This window comes from Fringilla coelebs (genome assembly GCF_963513975.1).
Source record: "Fringilla coelebs genome assembly, chromosome: 8".
Taxonomy (NCBI): Eukaryota; Metazoa; Chordata; class Aves; order Passeriformes; family Fringillidae; genus Fringilla; species Fringilla coelebs.
The window spans coordinates 23,688,824-23,710,093 of NC_140066.1; the positions used below are offsets into that span (position 1 = coordinate 23,688,824).

The 21,270-nt window shown below is 42.3% G+C and overlaps 1 protein-coding gene across 5 annotated transcripts in view; it reads right to left on the reverse strand.

The window, feature by feature from the left end:
- Window positions 1–5,993: 5,993 nt before the first annotated feature.
- The window catches only part of BTRC (beta-transducin repeat containing E3 ubiquitin protein ligase), a 115,313-nt gene continuing 100,036 nt past the window's right edge, over window positions 5,994–21,270 (reverse strand). For 3 of the 5 annotated variants that reach the window (XM_084210316.1, XM_084210312.1, XM_084210315.1), the window contains 8 exons: window positions 20,897–20,993; window positions 19,867–20,004; window positions 19,268–19,386; window positions 16,711–16,960; window positions 15,915–16,033; window positions 11,585–11,695; window positions 10,905–10,983; window positions 6,424–7,580 (listed from right to left, as the gene is read on the reverse strand). In XM_084210316.1, the coding sequence (XP_084066442.1) occupies window positions 7,419–7,580; window positions 10,905–10,983; window positions 11,585–11,695; window positions 15,915–16,033; window positions 16,711–16,960; window positions 19,268–19,386; window positions 19,867–20,004; window positions 20,897–20,993 (1,075 nt within the window). In that variant the 3' untranslated portion in view covers window positions 6,424–7,418. Of the gene's footprint in view, window positions 6,377–6,423; window positions 7,581–10,904; window positions 10,984–11,584; window positions 11,696–15,914; window positions 16,034–16,710; window positions 16,961–19,267; window positions 19,387–19,866; window positions 20,005–20,896; window positions 20,994–21,270 lie in introns of those variants that run through there. The other 2 variants (XM_084210313.1, XM_084210314.1) reach the window with 2 other exon arrangements.

The following is a 21,270-nucleotide window of genomic DNA, read 5'->3' on the forward strand; positions in this document are numbered from 1 at the left end:
GGGTGCTTGCCTTCTGATTTGGGCGAGCGGTGAGCGTGGAAGCATCCCCAGCCATGGAGCTGCGTGGTGGTGCTGCGATATGTCAATTACTCACTCATTACTGAACAGCAGGATTCTGATTAGCTTATAAAACAAATTTGTGCTTCTCCTACCAGGATCTTGCAACAGTACCCAGAAAAACACAAACTCTTTACAGATATTCCCCCACACTTTTTTAATGGGCAGGATGGCTCCAAGTCTTCTCTATCAGTCACATCCACTCTCTGGCTCACAGGGCAGACTCATCTGCCCCAGCCAGAGGCCATTAACTATGAATGGAGAGAGTGTTAATTAAAAAGTATGCTGTGGTTTTAGGAATAAGTGGTTTTTTTCTGACTGCCAGGGCAGTCTTTTATGCTGCATTTGCCAATGGCAGCAGCTCTGAGGTGGGACTGGCTACTGCAGACTCTATGTCCAGTGAAGCTGCATCGACCTCAGGCTTGGGGCAAAGCTGTCCACCTTTCATCCCCAGCACTGCCAGGTGTTCACACTGCAGATGTTGTGTATGGTGCATGTGTAGCAGAAGTGTGACCCACACACATGGTTTGAGGAAGATACAGGATTGGTATTTTGACAGATTCTTTCCCCCCAAAAGGAAAACAGGAGAGATTCACAGCTTAATCTTTGTATTTAAGTTATTTTCTGAACAGTTAAAAAAAAAAAAAAACCAAAACAAACCACACTGTTACCATGATCCTAGCTCAAGTGAACATTAGTACATTAACTACACATCACCGTAACATAATCACAAAATTCAAAGCACTCATTACTTAAGAATCCAGATAACAAATATAGCAGAGTAACAAACAGAAAACTCTGGAGAAACCATGTTCTTTCTCACCTCTCCCACTTCCACAGCCCCCCCAGCCTGAGCAGGCTGAAGCGATGCAGCACAGGCTGGCCTGGCAGGCATGCAGCTCTCCTAAATGCAGTGATGGAAAATGACAGGAAGAAACAGGACAATACACTTTGCTGAGGTCCACACTATTGTTCTGCCATGCTAAAACTGGGGCTAGGCTAAGTCCTGCAGTGCCTCGCATGATAAAGACACAGTAGCCAAAGCAAAGTTTTACACTCAAAAGCAGCTCCAGATTTTCACACTGAATTGCCCAAAAATTTTCATAGGTAGCTCCTTGTAAAAGCCACTGCAAACAGCCCACTGACCTGCCTCCTGTACGTGGAGTTTTGCTCAGAGGTAAACCAGTGCTCCAGTGCCAGGAGGTTAAAACACTTTGCCTGTGAAGGCAAAAAACTGTTCATTGTGCAGCTGCTCTGTGATGAAGACTTGTATTTCACACTGATTTTCTGGCCACAGCTGCACTTGGCTCCTGCTTGAGCAGAAATCAAGATATCTCTTAGGGTGATAGGCTATTAAAAAAAGGGACTTATTTAGGAGTTGTCTATAGTATCTAAAGGGCTTGCTGCATATCCATGTACATCAGAATCCCTCTGATTTGGAGAGTGTTATCTTAACATCCCCAAGGATCAACCAGTGTTGCCAACTCCCATGGGTTATCTGCTGGACAAGATATGTGGAAGCCCAGCGATCTTTGGGAATGAGCACAAAGTCATGGGAAGAGTTTTCTGACCACTCAAAGGATGACCTATTCTGGCAGTGTGCCAAGGCTCCCCCAAGGGATTTGCTTTGGGAATTTTGCCCAGTAGTTTGGCTACACCTCATCTTTAAAAAAAATGAGGCAAGAGGGGAATGGAGGGGAAACCAAATGCTCAGTCTCAGCAGGTAGCCATTCCTCTCAACCCATTACTGGGATTTTAGAGAAGAAACACACCCAAAGGACCTGCTGCTCCCATCTCTGAATAAAAAGTGGGGGCAGAAAGACTGTAATCCCCTCATGCCAATCAATCCAGTTTCCAGCAGGATAGACAAATTTCATATGGAGACCTCCTCTGAGGACAGCTGGGTCACTCGCCGTTTCTCCCCTCCTTCTGGGAAGTTGCTGCTTATCATTTTGGGGGAACAGTAGGGCAAAGCTCAGCATGTCAAATGCATCATGCATGCCACTTGGTGACCCTGGCAAAGCTCATTCTTCTCTTGGCAAGCATAAGGATTATGTCTTCACTGCATCCTAAAAGGGGCATCAACTGGCAAGTTCAACAGTTGGAGGCCTTATTTGCTCACCTCCTGATGACTTCTGATCATGGAAAACCTCAATTTTTCACAGCCAACTACACAAACTAAAAGATCTGTTTTTAGCACCATCCCCACTTCTGTAGAGATCCATCTCCATCCCCACATATTCCTGGTTTTCAACCACTGGGGTAATCTCATCCTTTTCCTCCCACAGTTAAGAGCAAGCCTGCAGGAGGAAGGCTGGACATTCCTTCTTGTTCCCTTCTCTAGCAAAGGAGAGCTGCTAGTATTTGTGATTTATTAAATGCAAATATTGCCTTTCCCAGTGAATTAAGGAATAATAAGCCACAAAAGGCAGATATAAAATCATGTTAAAGAAAGCTAACAAAGTTAGGCAAGAGCCCAATCTAGAGAGGTGCTTCCCAATGGAGGTGGGATGCCAAAAAACTCAGAACCAAGCCTGGAGCTCTGCTCAGACTGAGGAAGGGACATGTGGAAGGGGCAGATACACATACTTGGGAGTGGAGAAATATGCATGATACTCTCCAGCTTTTTCAGTGTTAAACAAAAAAAAAAAAAAGAAAAAAGGATCCTTTGGAGCAGGAGGTGGGTAGGTAGAGCATGGTGGTCCAAGTCAGCTTCCAGTTTAGAAACAAGTGTAAAGCATTTCAATGTTTCTGATGATCACCGACTTCTCAACTTGTCACCTGAATCCTTCCATTCCAACAGTGGATGTGTCTGTCCTTGAATGTTAACAGGGAGCAGAGGGAGCTGCTCCAGAGGAGACATCTGTAGAAGTTATCTCACTGCAATCTCCTTCATGCCATTTTCTATTTCCATATTTGAAAGCAAGCTGTGTTCCTCTGAGGACGAGAAATATTTGCAGCAGAACTGTGCCCTATTGCAAAGGAGTCACACGCAGGAGATGGTGTGGCCACAACACATTGTCCCACATCTCCAGTAATTTCCATCCCATAATCCAAGGTGGAAGGCTAGCATGAGCTTCCTACTTGTGGGAGATGTGACGATCTCTAAGCAGCAGAGGTATTTCATTTCAAAGCAATGTGCAACACTTAAAGCCCACAGACACTTCCAGCCCTTTTTTATCTCCTTTCAGTAGGCATGTTCCAGTTCTTTTCATTATAAACTCTGCAATTACTCCAATCTGGTTGAGGGATTATCCATCCTGATCATGCTGAAACCTCTCTCTCACATGCACTCTTGAACACTCACACACACATGCACACATATCCAAAGGGAAGGGAAGGGAGTTTGAAAAAGCCACTTTCTTCTGACATTGGGAGATCTACTTACCAGTTTGCTCCTCCCTGGGTGCACAATAAACACCACCAAATGTCAGGCTGTGGCAGTTTCAAGTTCAAGTTAGATCAGTTAACTTCAGTTTCCTTCCTAGCCATCAGAAAATTTGTACAACTTCAGGAGTGGGGTAGGAATCCTCACCCTTCTGCAGTCCTGTCTGAAGTACCTACACACAGTCCCTTCCTGAGGGTGACACACCTTTCTTACCATGTGGCAAAAATGGATTCCAGCAGTTGCTTGCTAAATGTACCTTAACGAGCTCTATACAGCAGAGTACCAAGTATGGTACCACTTGAAGATCCAACAGAATAGCAGCATAGAGCAGCAGGGCTATGACAACCAAGGACAATTTGCAGTGGTGGTATCTCTTGTGTTTGGCCAGCCAGTCTGCCAGTTCTCCTAAATTCTCTCAACCAGCAAAAATACAACAGATCCTTGAAGGTGTTGGCCACAAAGATGTAATTAAAATATTAGCAAGTTCTGCAGCCTTCAGTACCTGGAGTAACAGATCATTGTTTTCTACAGTAACAGAAATGGAAAAGACAGAGGATGACCAAACTGAGGAAAATAAGGTTGTATAAACCCCTGCTGATATGCAGCCATGCTGCAGACCTTGTAATACATGAACTTAGAGAGACTCTTAAAATAGTATTAAGACTCAGAACTTGAATTCAACAAAGTTTGGGATGTGAACTTTGATTTTCTCTGCTCCCTTGCCACTTTGGCTTTGGGACTGCAGTATTCATGATATGTAGAGCTGCCTGAAAGCCAAAACAGCCTTCCTGGACTTAAAATTAGTTGTGGATAAATATTGTGACTCAGAACTTATTTATGACTCTGCAGAGGTAAGTCACTCTGTCACTGTTACCTGAGCAGAGTTGTTAACCTGTTTGACTCTTTTACAGTAATAGTTCAAACAGAAAAGAGGAGTGTCATCACATGCTCTGAGATGCTTGACACTGCTGCCCACAGGCTTCAGGAAAATGCACTAGGTACTACCCAAGAACCAGCTTTGCCCTCCTCCCTAACTCCATTGCTTTCTTGTCTGTCCTAGCTATCACCTAAATTATTCAAGTCTCTGGACTGCTCTCTGGGGACTCTTGGACCAGCTCCTTGCTAGATTTCATTGGTGGAAAAAGCGCATCCCAAGCAATTAAAAACAATGCAACAGCTTCCCCAGCAAAGTGAAGTTGATGAGAAATACTTACTAAAAAAATCCCATCTGCCAAGTTCAGAGGGTGTTAACAAAGCCAATTAGGAGGCAGCCCTCCAGCCCATAGACAAAGGACCTTGATTTCCTGCTGTGGGATTAGAGCAACTCCCCACTAAAGCAGTGGAGATTTTTCCATACCTACAGCAGAAGATCTGGGCCTAAACCTGGAATGGCCAGGGACTGATTTACAGAGTCATTTCTAATCTAAATGCAGGCCAGCTGCAATTTGTTCCAGCTCTGTGAAGAGAGCTGTTTACCCCCAGACCTCTGTCTAGTTCAGACATGCAGAATTGTTTCTCATGTACCTACTCTTCAGGGCTATTTTTGTCTTCTAAACAATGACAATTAGCAGAAGTCTCAGCCAGAAAGCAAAGACCCATCTCAGCTATCAGCATAAGGACTAATCAGCCTGTGTCCCTAAACTGCAAGGCAGTACATAGGTTACAGAAGCAGACCAAAAACTCCTCAATCCCTTCTAGCAAAGGCAGTCCCAAAAATGCTGCAGAACTGGCCTGGAGTCATTGCTAAATGCAATGATTGTCCTCATGGCCAACTCATTTTACTCAACCACCATCTCCAGGGTGTGCATTTGCTCATTCAAGTGAGGCAGTCTTATAGTCATGGCCAGAATGTTTGTGTAGTGTGTCCACTCTAGGGTGGCACTTCAAAGCTCCATGAAATTTTTAACAGCTCCCTCTTCCAGTACCCATCTACAGCCTCTCTGAGGGAGAAGGAATGGAAAGATAGGAGCAATGTCCAGCTTTCCTTCTCAGCCCAGCCTCAAACTTTCTCCAATTTACAGAATGATTCATAATCAGCAACATACTGTTTTCAGGGAGAAAAGCAGTAGGAAGATGGTACAGACAATCCCTTTGCTAATGAAATACTGTCCTGGGCCAACAGTTCACCTGGGGTGGGGGTGGACAGGATCTCAGCCCCAGTCCATCATGCTTGGGACTTTGGCAGGTGAGAGTTTAACTTTTCATTGACTAGCATTCCCCAGCAAAGCTGATGTTAAAGGGAGACTACAATACACATCCAGCTTCCAAAGGGTGAGCATAGCAGGCAGGAGAGGAAAGAGATGGATTTGGCTCATAATAGTCAAATTTCAAGGGTCCTCTCTCCACAAAAAATAAGTCTGCAGTTAGAACAGCCAAAAGCCGTGGGGAAGCTGGGGTTGGGGGATGATGGTCTGGCTGTTATGAGTGTTTCTGCTGCTCTTCAGAGCTGAATGCTTTTTCAAAGGCTTAGCAATGGATATTGATTTCAGCCTGAGAGTAGCAGCCTTCCCACCCACCCACCCCCCCTCCCACCCTGAAGTGACTCTCAGCAGGATGCACTGTGGCTGTAAGTCTTCTGCTTAACAGCAAAGCAACACATTCTGGCGACATCTTAAATATATTCATAGGACATTGGTGACTGGGCTTGGAGGGGAATCAAATGGGGTAAAGGGAAGAGTGAACATGAAGAGGGGAATGAGGGAAGAAAGGGATGGGAAGGTTTAAAAATGTTAACTGTTCATGAAAGATAAAAGTCATCTTCTGATATAGCAGCACTTTAGCAGTCAGCCGCGCTGAGTAGACCCTGTCTGAGATCAACCGCATGCCAACTTTGTTCCAGAAACAAGTCTGAGAGCCTCTCTCTTCAGCAAGTATTGGTTACGTGGATAGTTCTTTTGTCCTGGCATTTAAATACTGCAGCTTAAATGTGTCCTGGGAACAAAAAACAGAACAAACCAAACAAACCCCATTCATATTAAGCCTTTTAATGAATTAAAATAGCATCTGATTGACCAGAGTGTTTGAGAAAATCAAGATCTGACAGGTCCAGAGCATCACTGTACAGTTACCAAACAGAATACAAGATGCGCCCCATGACAGAGCACTTTCATGGGAAAATGTGGACACCCCTTTGCAGAAGCCTGTCAGCTCTTCTGCCATTCTTCTCTCTTATGCTTACTGCTATTAACAGTAATTGTGCATGTACCCACCCACGCAAGGCAATGATGTTATGCCACTTCACTCATATGCATCAAATTCACTCTACAGCTGACCCAAACATATGAAATATTTTGTACTCCCCACGCTGTGCTGGCCATGACAAAAGGTGATGAGCGAACCCACCAGGCTCTGATATGAATAATTTAACATCCATGCCATGCGAGAGAGAACAAGGGCTAGGCCCTATACATAAATTATTTTGCACATTGTTGCATCTCGGTTTAATTTGCCTGGGCTTGTGCTTGTGCCTCAGTGTCTCCTCCCCTAGCCAAACTGTAATCTTGAATCAGCTTGCTGCAGAGTGAGAAGAATGGTCATCACTTCAGAGGGAGGTTCTTGGCAAAACCCTCCTGCCTGGCGACAACTGCCCAGGGTCAGGCCATCTGCATCCTCTTGTTAGGCAGCAGCTGCTCTACTCGCTCTGCAGAAACCCTTCTTCCTTCTGGACAGCAGTATAACTGATTTAATTATTGATGATGATGGACAGAGGAGGAGGAGTTCTTCAGGGGGAGTCATAGGCACCACATGTCACAAGTCCTAAAATAAAGTCCCTATTCTAAGGTACCAGAACAATTCCTGTCTTTTTACAGGACACTGTAATTACTGTATAACCAAGATGACAAACCCTGCTAAACCCAGCCAGTTATTCAAACAGCAGGCTCACACCACAGTGTCACCTTTGAGCCTCACCTTATTTTTAAAGGTTTTTTTTTTTTGTTTACCTGTGCGAGTGTGAGGTACAGTGTAGTGTTATTTATCTGGAGATGTAGGTGTATGTTCTGGACGGGGAACGAGTGGATTCTGCCTGGGCAGCTGGGTCATTCAGAAAATCCCAGATGAGGATGGTGTCATCATGTGAGCTGCTGACAATCTGGAACTCATCAAACTGAAGTCGAAAGACTCTTCCAGAATGCTCCTGAAATGCCAGTTGGAGACAGAGCATTTTACTTTGCAAACTAGCTGACACCTGGGATGGAGTAGGGAAGATGAACTTGGGTTTGATTTTAGTGTCATATTAATTTGTCAGTAAACCCCATATGACACACTGTGCATCACCATCCCAGAGCATAAATTAAACACTCTCTCAAGGAAAAGTCTGAGTACAAGGAAAATATCTGAGTACTTGACTTGCAGGCAGTAAACATTACAGTTGTTCCACTACTCCTGAAATCCCAGTATTAGACACACACCATGCAGAACAAACCAAACTCCCTCCCCACATAATTCCATCTGGTGAGTCTGACAGGTGCACTGTCTTCCTTATTCCATGGCAAAACTCCCTCCTGAAGTTACAGCATTCCCAGGTACAGTAGGTTACAGGGTAAGAGATGAGAACTTTACATGCAAGACTTGGCATCATTGCCACTGCTGAAGAGGGAACAGCTTAACACTGGAGGACACTGAGGAGCCTGTTCTAAAGTCCAGTGACACAGCAGTAATTCCTCCTAAGCAGTTCTAAAAATATGATCTAGAAAGGGCATTCTTTATAGGCAGTTTGCATTCTGCTCCGAGGCTGAGTGGAAATGGCATGACAATTTGGCAAGAGTTCAGACCATAATTAACAGGAGGCAATGGCAAGATCCTGGATTTCACAGAGCAAATCCACTCTGCTTTCACTTGTGTGTTGCCTATTTTCTCTTGGTGCTCACGACACTCCAAGAGCAGTGGCTTCCTCCTTGGTCACCAGGGAACAGAAACTGTGCAGTGACGGTGAGCCCTGTCTCTTCCATGAGCACACATTTCTCTTTAGTGCTCACACATTATAAGGGGATTCTGAAGGTCAGGAAAAAAACATGTCTTAAAATACTTTAATACTGAATCTACAGGTTTCTCAAACATTTAGGCAAAAGAGAATTGCTAGTTGATAAAGGGGAAATCTTTGTCTTATAGCACAAGACTATAAAAATACAGCTCAGTTTACAAAGAGCAACAGATGCTTTAAAGTGAATTTCTGAATCTTTAAATCAAAATTATCCAAGAATAAATGCAAATGTAAGCCAGATTCTAAGATAAATTTTTTAGAATTTCTAATCAATGGAACCTTTTTGATCTTCTAATGTGAGTTTGTTTTATTAAACACCTTATGAGTTTCTGTCTTCCTGCTTATTCTTAAGGGGAGTGTTTTTCTCCAGATTTTGTGTTATAGCAAAGAAGTTCTTCCAAAAAGTATCATTACAACAGATCCACAACAGTATCATTACAGCCAGATCCACTAATAGATTATTCACAGAGATGGTGGTGGGGGGTGGGCAGGGAGAGGGGGAGAGAGAGAGAGAGAGATACTTTCAAAAGTTCTTTTCAAAACTCTCTTTTTGATCCCAGTCACTGTGGTCTAAGTAAGGCTGCCCTACCTGGACTGTTCATATCATAAGGAAAGCTGAACCATGAGCTTATTCTGTTCATGGAAAGCTTCTGTCAAATTCATGTGGCCACTGTTCCAGCTAATGCAAGACAAAACTGGAAGGGACCTGGCATGCAGTGAACATTTGTTATCTGTGCACTTTCCTCCTACTGTTTGAAAATTGAACACAAGCAGCAGGAGACTCATGATGCTCATTGTGCAGCCAGGTTTAATTTTGGAGGACAAGAGAAGAGGAAAAAACACCAAAGCATGGGTAAGCAGGTATAAGGACACCCTGTTGTCATAAAAGTCCTAAAAGCACCACAACAGCTTCCTCTGCTCCCCACCCTGCTTTTGGCCCCCTCCATTGCTATCAAACAGGGATTTATGAGTATCCATGTGTTGAGATTCCTACAGAGTTTCCATCCCACCGCTTCTGATTTATAATATAATTAGCTGGGGCACTTTGGCTGTCCACTGCTGGAAAAAGGCAGAGGAAATCACACCAGTTAAATTAAGTCTACAGGTTACTAGGCACACATTTGTCTCAGGCTGGAGCAGAAACACTACTAATACCAAGTCGTAAGTCTTAGACTCTCAGAATATGAGCTCATGGCCATAGAGTTGTTCCATAGCTTGGAACTGGGTGACCAATGACAAAGGGCTTTTCTGGATTTCAGCCATGAAACTATTTGCACTTCTATTTGGCTAACAAGAAGGTTTTGCAACACAGCACCTGCGGGCATCCAAAGCTTTCATGGACTCTGATCCTGCAGCTGATAGTCCCAATACACAACTGGAAAAGGGTAGCATGACTTAATGATCTTACTGCCTGTCAACTGAGTCCCAGCAACCTCACAGCCTGCACCAAATGTGACGTAAAGCACTTTAGTGAAATCTACAACAGGAGCAATTCAGGTGCTTGATGGGTGTGCAGAAGGTCAGCCAGCACAGCTCAGCTGGTGAGAAGTAACCACACTTTTAGAGAATCAGACAGCCTTGGTACGATCCTGTTTTAGAGCACAGGCTACAGTCATGAGCCACAGCAGGAAAAGTTCTAACGTATACCTATTGGAACACTGCCCAAACACTTTCAACCTAAGAAATAAAAACATATACGACTTATTTTTCAATGAGATTTTGGTACTGGTTGAAACCTTGTTTTATCCCCAGCAACAGTGCTGTTTTTTTGGGTTGAATGTGGTGGAGGAACACTTACTAGAACCACCCCAAGGCCTTGGCTGTCCTGGCATTTTTCTCACAACTTTCCCACATTATTCTAAGACCAAGCAAAGCCATTTTTAAACATGACTGTGAATGTTGTTAACACTCACATAATGACATTTTAACCACACCATCGACCTGCACTAGAAACCAGTGGACAGCATGAAAAGAGTAGTTGCTGTTTAACCATAAGGCGATTTCACTGTCTGTTTCTCTCCTGCTTTTTCTTTAAGCACCCAGAAGGCAGTTAAAAGCAATCCCAAGTGTGTTTTTTTTCCTGTTCCTCAAATTTGGAATGTACTATTTTTAAGAAATTTCATGCCAACAATTCAGAGAACTTACTACTACATCATCAGGTACACACAGATTAATGTAAACCCACTAGCATATGGATTCCAAGGATGAGTTAAAAAATTGATTCAGTTATTAACTTCAAATCACAGAATAAAACTGTTGAAAAGTCCAGAGTGGAGTGAAAAGGTCAGAGATTCTAACTTTTAATGCTTGCAATTAATAGCTTGCAAAATTAGATGAAGTTGGACACCCAAAAAAGCCAGACCCCTAGAAATTACTTCAAGATCCTGCAGACTAGGGCTAAACTGATTTGAGTTTTCACAGCTCAAGATAGCTCTGAACAAGCAAACTTTCCTCAATACCTCTATCAAAAGCTCTTACCACAAGGGTTCGCAAGCAGAGGGTCCCTGCTGGAGCACGGGGATCCAAAGCAGCCACAAGATCCCATACTTTAATCTTCCTAGTGGTGAAAAACAGACAAACACCATGGCTGTTAAAGAGAAAAGAGCAAGTACTCACAGAAAAAAATAACTGTTAGTACAACTTAACTAATACACTAGTTTAAGGAAAATTACAGCAATCCTTCTGCTCTTGAGACCTGCTTCTTGCATTTCCCCTTTGTGAAGCTTATAGAACTTAATGGGAGGTAAAAATATGCTGTCAGTAAAGTAAAACACATAAAAAGCAGGTGGTAATAACTAACAGAAACACATGGGAGTGCAGACAACTTGTCTGTAATGGCAAATGGTCCTGCAGACAACCACAGATGGGAAAGATTGTTCTTAAAAGTGGTTGAGCTGGAAGAAGTTTCAGGTTGAGACAGTCAGATATTCTTACCAAGCACAAGAACTGGACCACACACATCAAATCACACGGACTTTTTTCAAAAGAGGAATGAAAGCTATGCTCTATAGCATGGTTTTAATTTACTGGCCATGAAAAGGTCCTCTTAGTATGACAGACAGAGAGTCTGATATTTGTATGGAAGATGCACAAAGTGGGATGGGAGACACTGAGACAGACAGGAAGATGCAAAGCATTGACTGCACTGATATCCTCACCCATCATATGCCCCACTGACTATCCTCTTGTTATCAAAGCGTATGCATCTCACCAACTCTTCATGGCCTTCCAGTACTCGTAAACATGCCCCACACTCTATATCCCACAGCCTGGAAGAGAGTACAAAGAAGCATTAAGAATTTTTTAATACCTTAGCATTGCAGTGAAACATTTGGTTATTGCTTGTAGTTAATGGAAACTTGGAAATAAAAATTATGATGGAACAGGAAATAAAAATTATGATGGAACAACAAAGAAGAAACAAACCACACTCATCACTCCTTTTCCCACAGTTAAATGGATACATGATTTTCCACATGACCCTAGGATGTTACAGTAACACACAGGAGATGAGTCACAAACCAGTTGTGTCCAGTATGTACAGCTCTAGCAACACAGGATATCTCCCAGTAATCTTCACAGTCAGCCTCACTTTATTTTACTGAGGTTCATAGTTTGTAAAAGTGTTGTGCCTTGGTTTCAAGACATTAAGAGAGGGAGATTTACTAATCCCCTCGGCAGCTTGTTTCAATTGATATGATCACTTTCAAGGGGGATGTGCCCCCTTCTGTTCCCCTACATGCCCATTTCTGATTTGGAGACTTCAATCAGACAAATTAAGTTATCAATATAGTGATGAGAGGTACAAGAATTAACACGACCTTTTTCTTTGTCATTTCTCCTCCTGAAGGTATGTTTAATCTGTAATCCAAGCCCCTTATGCATAAAATAAAATGGATGCTCGGTGTTTATTATTTTAAATGCATTATTTTCTTTTTATCAAATAATTCCTGTAGCTCTATGTGAACTTTTTCTAACAATACAGTATTTTTAAAAAGTTCTGGCACCCAAACCAATATAACGTAAGAGGCCCAGCAACACATTATTCCCTCAACTATCTCAGAGTTTTAGCTCTTGTGATGGATTTTCAGCATGGAGAATAAATTAAAATACATAATTTTTACACTTGCACACTACCTTGAAAACTAATTAAAGGCCTCAAACAGTTATGAAGTAAGTCTATTTGTTTTCCATACTTTTGCCAGCTCTTTGACATGACTCCCAATTACCATGGATAAAAAAAGATTATTTGCCTACAAGAACTGAAATTCGTTGACTTGTATTGTCTAGAGGTGTTCCATCACTGGCTGAGACATGCTCTGCTCATACAGCAATCCTGTAATAGCAATATTTGTTCTGACTCCCTGACACACAGCAGAAAGAAAGCAGTCACAAATGATCTCAAACACTCATTCAGTAAGTGCTCTGACTGGTATGAACTTCACTGCAGTGAGAACTATGGGGGTTTGTGGAATTTCTCTGTGTGACACATCTTGAAGCACTACAGCTGCTGAGAGGTCAGGTCACTTTTGCTTGGGAGACAAAGAAAGAGACAAACCATCCCCGTGTATTTTATTCCTGAGTTCCCCAGGGAATAATCCAGATCTGGTTGATGTGTGCCCAAGGCTGGTGGATAATGACTGCAGCTGTCTTGCCACAACAAGTTGCTCTCACTTTGGACAACAGAGGAGTGAACAGAACGCTTTTGTCACTGTAGAACTGAGAAAGGATAGGTCTATGCACATGTTTGAAGCCAACAAGGAGCTCAAAGCGATTCTCCAATCTGTGAAGTTGATCTTTCAGGAATGTGTGAACAGTTTTCACTTGAGTACAGCACACCAGTCAAGGTCAGAGCAAGCAACTCCATGACAAAAGTCAGCCCAAGGCACTCTGGCTGCTAGAGAGTATTACATCTCTCAAGGACCGTAAACAGGATGGACAATGCCAGACACTAACTGGTGCAGAAAGGTTTGAAAAGCAATATTGTGCCAGGAACTTTTGTGCCATGTGTTTCCATTCCTTGCCATTGATCATGAAATTGCCAGCAGCTCTGAGAGGTTGCATCACACTAACTCAGGCCTGTATTTTCAGGTCCCAGTCTGAGGTTTTACCTGGATGGGATTATAAGAGGTGATCATGTCCCTTGTCACATGGCAAATGGGCTTTCATGTACAAAGGGGATAAGTGCTATTAAGAGTAGAGTCTCTTAGAAGAGTTGGTGCCAAGGGTCTTTCTCAGATTTGATAAGCTTCTCTAACTTCTATTTTTTTAAATATTCAAAGGAACAAAGAGTAAAAGAACTAAACTTAAAGCTTGAGAACTAACAAAAAAAAACCCTACTACAATTGTGTATGCAAAAACACTACCACTGCTTTTTCCTATAACTTTTTCCTATAACTTTGGGAGAACTTCTGGAAATAGAGGGAGGTCTGCAATTATCTCAGCCTTTAATTCACTTGAAAGCAGAGCAGGGAAATGCACAGAAGGCAGCTGAGTCTGAATCCCCCCTCAGAAAGAATGCTGTTGTCTAAACAGATTGGTATCAGATCCTTATGTGTGCACACCCTAGAAATAAACACATGAAGACCAACCACTCATTAAAAACTTAACCCAAGATGATATTGTCTAATGTTATTTTCTTGCCCTAAATTCTCTGGTTCTTTTTTTTTCTTCTCCTTCTTTTTTTTTTTTTTTTTTTTTTTTTTTTTTTTTTTTTTTTTGTCTGTAGTAATTAGGAGTTTTGGACCTAGAAGCTAAGATACTGAACTGATTGAATTAAACTTGATGGACCAGTTTCTGCTAGATGGAAATTAGCACAATGATAGTGATGTCTATGTAGCAGGTGAAATTTCTGGCCTAAATCAAAACCTAAATAATTTTTCTATGTCTCAGCTACTTCACATGTTCTCAACATTTGCAGTTGCAAAACTAGAAATCACAAATTCATCTTCTGGAAAAAACTTTCCCTGCAACTGAGGAATAATGGGCTTTTAAGTTCTGTATCAGCCTGTACTGAAGTCCAGGACACAACATCTGACAGTGGATTAAAATCAAACCTACAAAGCACCAAGCCATCTACAGAGATGACTTAGGAACCTTTTTCTTAATCATCCTTCTACTGACTTGTGCCCTCTGCTAATGGCTGGGAGAAAACTGTCTTTCAGCATCGGGTAAGTCTTTTGCCTTGCTCACACTGCTGCTAAACTTGACTTCCATTAAGATTCACTGTTGACATTCCTGAAATTGTAGCACAATTTATCTATTAAGCAGGGATTTTGTCCAATGCAAGCATAAAAGTAACTGTATTCCTGTTTAGCATTATCACTATCTTGACATTTATTTTTATTAGCATTGCATATTTTAGATCCTTCCCTAGCTGCTGTAGTATTTAACTATTTCTTGCTCTACTTCTGTGGCCAAGTTTCATGGTACAAGTGCAGAGGGTTGTTTTTTCTATTTGAAGTGCAGTTCTCAGCAGTGGTGCTGTTCATACACAATGCCTGTAATACCTCTTCCCTTGATTAAGAGAGATGGAAGTTTTAGCTCTCCTGGTCATGCTCTCAGACAACCCTGTACTAAAATTTGGAACAGTGACCTGGTGACGTCAACCAAAGGACCACTGTTTTTCTACATAATGCAGAGCAAGGAGAGGCAAAATGTTGCAAACCAAGTCCATAGGCAAACAACAGCACAGGTCATTCTCACTGAGGAAAAATGATTACTGACCTGTGAAGTGAAGGGTTCCTGATTACACTGTCCAGCTTTCAAGTTTCACCAAAAGGCAGACAATTACTTTAAAAAATTACAAAGGGAAAGGGAGGTTGCTGTTACTCCCATTTCCATGACAGAGCCATTTTTTTTTTAATATCACGTAACTACTATTCAAGCTCATTCCATACATCCTGAAATTAGTGAGACATCCCCCTGCCAGCAGCTGCAGGAAGTAGGGAGAAATTCTGGTTTGTGATACCAGAAAGAGTTAAATCTCAGACTGCAACCAGGGCAGCTGGAGAAGTGCAAAAGGCAGCAAACTGAACTTCATGCTCTAAACCAGCTGTTCCAAACTTAACCAGGTGCCAAGTACCACAAGAAGAGTTTGGCGAGAGCCCAGGAGGATTTCTGCAGAGGATTAAATGCCTCTTACTGCAAATCTGACCCCTTTAACTAGACACATAGTCCAATTAAAATATCACAAGAGGACATCGTAGAAAGTGGTACTTGCCAGCTCTTTCATACACCAGAACTGTCAGAGCAAATGCAACTTGTTGATTAGTATGGGACTCTTGAGATGTAGAGGATGAAAGACAACACAGTAAAACAGGCTTCTAATATCTCTTTCCAGTAGTTCCCAATGTTCTATACTAAAGAAAGCATATTTCAAAGTTGACAAGGGTACAGAACACTTCAGCTGCCTAACCTCAGCATGCCCCAGGGCACCAGAGAGAGTGTGCTTGCACAGAACCCTGCGATGGGGAGTGTGTCTCTCACCTGATGGTATTATCTGAAGAGCCGCTCACTACTAGCCTGTCTCTGTACTGCAGACATGCAATGCCTCGTTTGTGGCCATTTAAGGTGCGCACAAATTCGCAGGTACTAGTGTTCCATACCTGTGACAGGAAGGGGGGAGGGAACCACACAGAGACAAAATTATTACGAAGAGACTAACAAAAGATGGTGTCTGTATGATAAATAGATGCATCCAGAATGCTCTTAATGAAGATGCTATCATTAAGACTGGGAAAATCACCCCTTTGATGACCTGTGATTATAGTCTGCAACTGATAGCAGGTTGGGTCACTGTACACAGAAGATTTTTGCCACACAGTATCAAATTAGCTTCCAGGTTTAGCATTCTTGGGCTATGATTTGGTTTACGATATAGATTCTCCTTGGGTTTAATGCTGCAGACTGGGATCACAGTAGTAACACTTAAGTTAAGTGCCTCCTTAAGTATCTCCTATGAACTCACCTTCACTTTTGTCCCCATGCTGCCCTCTAACAACTCTTTAAATGACTGAACAGGTTATGGAAGTAGTCAAGTCGAAAAAGAACACAGAAAAAAGTGTTCTTTTTTTAACTGCATCTGTACCTGGAACTGATTTGCCAGGGGTTCTGTAAATGAGCTGTGCCAGCTCAACTGCGGAGGGACAAGTGCAAATGAGCAAGAGGAAGAACACTGCTTCTAAAGGAAGATCCTGCCAGGGGCCATCTTCCCCATCTGGTCACTGTTTTTTGTTAATAAATACCCCAGAGCAGCAAATACAAAGCCTCTGAAACACCTCACCTTTATAGTTCTGTCACCTGATGCCGATACAATGTACTTGTCATCAAAGTCCACCACGTTGACGGCAGCTCGGTGCCCTACGAGCACCCTCCTCAGGGTGATGTCTGTTGGGGAGGCCATGTCCCACACGGCGATGGAGCGGTCCTTGGAACACGTCACCATCATGCCGTTGTTGAAGCGGAGGTGCAGCACGGCCTCGCAGTGGTGGATCAGCGTATTCAGCATCTCGCCTGCGTTCACGTCCCACACTCTGCAGGTTCACATTTCAAACCAGACAGAAGAGAGTTAACAACCTGCACTGCGACTTTTCTGCAGAGCCAGAGAGGGACAGGGAGAGGTAATTGACTCTCTGGCGATATTAGAGAAGCAAACACCACAAGTTATATCTACATCTATTAAATAGTTCATTAAAAAATGCATTAGATAAACTTGTTGATTATGTGTACATTGAGACAGTCCAGCAGCCAAAAAACCTGCAATGCAGTTAGCACCATAAAAATAATGCACACAGGAAAAAAACATTCTTTAATTAAGGGAATTAAATGCTGAGGAAAGGTAGAAGACTGATGGCGTTTAAGACTGGTGTTTCCTGGTTGTGCCAGCCTATTATACACTTCATTTCCAGCCAATGTGGAGAAGTTCCCTGACAGGCTTAAGTTTTGACCTCTCTCACAGGACTTTCAGCTCAAGTGGTAATTTATACAGAAGCAGAAGACAAGACAATTCCTTTCAAACAAATACAAGTAATTGCCACAAGTTGCACCATGATTTGCATTTACCCTGCGGTGCATCTGGTACATAGCTACATTCCAGGAATGTGCTGAATACCCAAATGAAGACGTAGCATTTATGTCAATTTAATGTTATTGGAACCAACTGTTTCAACTGAAAGATAATTTAAGATGCAAGTTAGACAAAAGCTTCATTCAGAACTTTTAGTACTTGAAATGAAAATTTTAAGCCCTAAAAGTATTTATTTTGGGCTATTCTGTTGGCAAACTTCTTTTGCCCTCCATAAAGAGATTTCTTTTGGCACTATCACACCTGTATCCCAGATACAGTATATGAAAGCAGAAAATGGCTGTATCATCAGGCACATCAGATCTCACAGAAGTTGAAACTTCCTGCTGCCAATAAGGCAAGCAATAAGAAAAGGCAAGATGTGAGAAACACTTCTAATGTCTTATTTTCTAACCTATGGAAACTAAAGTGCATCAACTTATAAACTCTAAATGAGAAGGAAAAGCACATTGCAATTAGAAAATGGAAAGGAAAAACAAACTAAAGACCTGAGCCATTAACATACGAACAGTTTGCAGACAGGGTTGCCAAACTGAACAGGAGCTGGAGACCCACTGACTTCTTTGGACAAGTGCATCCCTGAGATCTCAGAAGCATTAAGAGCCCATCTGTACTGTCTATTGGATGAAGCCTCTCTTCCTGAGGAGACCCAAGGATAAAAGTGATGCATCCTATGTGCCTCTGGGGTCTGCACAAACATTTATAGATACAGTGGGAGACAAAGTATTCCTGGGCAAGTAGCCAGTCTGCAATTTGGCCTGCCTGGCCTGATATGGAAAATGACAGTGCTTGTTACAGAAATCAGCCTCTCCTTTTGAGATCTGCTTAGCCCAGTGCAGCTCCCACATCACCTCCAGGCAGGCAGTGTTGCTGAAATTCTGGATTCCTATGAATGACAGGACCCCAAAACCTAGCAGAACTGCAAGACTGCATGTATCACATGTTAGGAATTCAATTTAATTAGCTTAACAATACTACTATTAGCTTAACAGTAGTAGTTTACACAAGCAGAGGAGCTTGCAGCCATCTGAATGTATCCTAATAGCTCCAGAAAAGGCCACCAATGCAGCTTTTTGCTGTCTAACTTCACTACATGAGCAGTACTTGTACTCTGACAAGGAGGGAGTATATAATAACATGGAGAAGTCAGACCTGCCCCTTCACATCCAAGTTCATATTCGAATTCATTAACTCATAGTGCCTCTATTTACAGTCTTTGGTATCCTACAATATGACTAGTGGACTTCACAAATGCACAACATGCACCACAAGTACTACTTTGAGGTGTCCAGCCCTTTTCTGGAGACTTGAAGGAAAGCAAGGTTAGAAAGATTTAATGAAAGGAAACATCATGCTAAAATTTAATTTAAAACCATAGGATTTCTAGTCATACATATTTTGTTAAAATTAAATGACAACGGACAGCTAAACCTTCAAACTTGCTTGGAAAACCTCAACTCTTAAAAAGTTATTCTCAAAGAGAATTTATAACATTCTCAGGGAGTGTCAAAACATGCAAAACCTTGGTGAAATGCCAGATGGCCTTCCTAAGTCATCTTGACCTTGACTGGCCTTGGCTTAGATTCTCATTTCTCCCTGACAGCGATTTGCATGGACATCTGATAAGGACAGCACAATGCTGAACAACTTCATGGAACTGCTTGAACAGCACACATTTAAGAAGAGATCATTTCAGCAGCTTGCAAAGCTGAAATCTTAAGAGGCAAACAGAAAGGTGCAAATCACGGGCACACACCTGACTGTTGAGTCTGAAGATCCAGTAATGATCACCCGCTCATCATACTGGAGGCACAGGACAGAACCCGTGTGGCCGGTGAGAATTCGCTTGCATTCCAATGTATTCTTATCCCAGATCTAAGACAGCAAACATTCAAAACTGGACAGTTCAGTAAGGTTTTCATCTTTCAGCACTTACTGGTTTGACTAGACTGTTTTTTACTACAGCACATCTTCCATAGTACACTTAGAACACCTTTAGTGGCATCTGCAGAGTCTTCTACAGGCTCTTTGGTGCAATACATTGACATCTTTGATATTACTGGCTTTACTACGAATATTGGTTTTACCTTTCTCACTAGGATACAGGGCCCAGTAATTACATAGCCTGTAATTACTGCTGGACAGAAACTCTGCTGGCGAAGCCTGTCTGTCTGAAAACAGAGTCTCTCTAGCCAGATAAAAGAGTAGCTGCTGTGCAGGTGGGAGATGGGGGTAGGTGAAGGAGAAGGCTAGGTTACTAACAAGAGACTGGGAAGGTGTCACTGAAATTAGGACACTATTATTTATGGCATAGGCACTCCAAGCCATTAGTATGCCATGATGGAGCATTCTCACCTTAATAGTATTGTCTCGTAGGCCGCTTACTATCTTCTGATCATCATACTGTAAACAATAAACCCCTTTGCTTGTCTCACTTCGGCAGTGGATCCTCTGTAAACTGTGCCTTCCACACCGCCAGTTCGACTCTATTGTCTTGAGGAGAGACAGGAGACAAATGAGATGTAGGGGAAAAAAAAGCACAGAACTATCTCCCCTTTTTTTTGTTTGGTTGAGAAGGCAGCAGACACTTTTCTTTACGCTTTTTCCTGCAATCAGGCCCGTACAATGACGTAACTGCTTTCTAGAATACATGTAATAAAAGCCAATTAAACAAACAAATGCTTGGAAAACATATCGTGGCTGAACTGGTCTGTGCTGTTGGGAATGGTGAGGAAGAAGTAACCTAAAAGCCTTTTTCTATCTCCAACCTTTAGCCCCTTGTGACTCAACAGCTAAATAACTGAAGAGAAAGTCTCAGTTGAGCTCTAAATGCATTTACAAACTTGTCACAACAGTGCCTGAGCACTGCTTTTGCCATTAGGAAACAAGCAGATCATGCGATTTTGCTCACACTAAATGCAAGGCAAACATGCTCAGCTGCTTCCTGTTTCCCTGAGTCTTAGGACTGCAGACTTAAAAAAGGCACTTTCTCCCTGCCTCAGTTCTTGACATCTTCCTGTAACAGCCTACTAGGTCTCATTGTACCAGGAGGGGCAAAGTACCATGGAACAGAGAAAACCAAGATGTTACAGTGCTGCTGCGATATCACACTTTGCTGATGTGCAAAATGTGGAGACTCCACCTGCAAACAGCTCACTGAACAATCCAACTCATCCTCTGTCTAAAGGAGCAGCAGGATCTTTTATAACTATCCCAGATCTACAAACTCCAGACAAACACAGACATGTCAGATTTAATGAAATATTACACTGCAATGGAATGTCCCCAGAATTTCAGCATCATGAATAAATGAGGAACGTTTGAAAAAAAACAAAACTAAAAAACCAACAGTGAAACACCACCGTATCTGGCAGCTGTTTCTTACCTCTATGTCCTGTATAATTTTGGGGTAAAGTGCTCTGTAGAAGGAGTTGGGTGGCGCAGTTCCATCAGGAGGTTTATTTTTAAATAGATATTGCCCCCTGGAAGACAAAGAACACTTCCATTGAACACAAATCATCTTTCAGCATTTTGGAGAAAGGTCCTCCTGGCATTTTACAAATGGATAACCACTGCTGACAGATTCATAGTCAGACTTAATGTACTTATATGGGATGGTTCCTTGTTTGTTTGCCCTGCAACATATCAGTGTTGCATTTTAACACTGAAACACCCAAGAAAAATCTGTGTCTAGTAACTCGGGGAAGGGAAATAAATTCTCTATTATGGACATGGGCCCATTCAGCTCAGTAAGGGTTG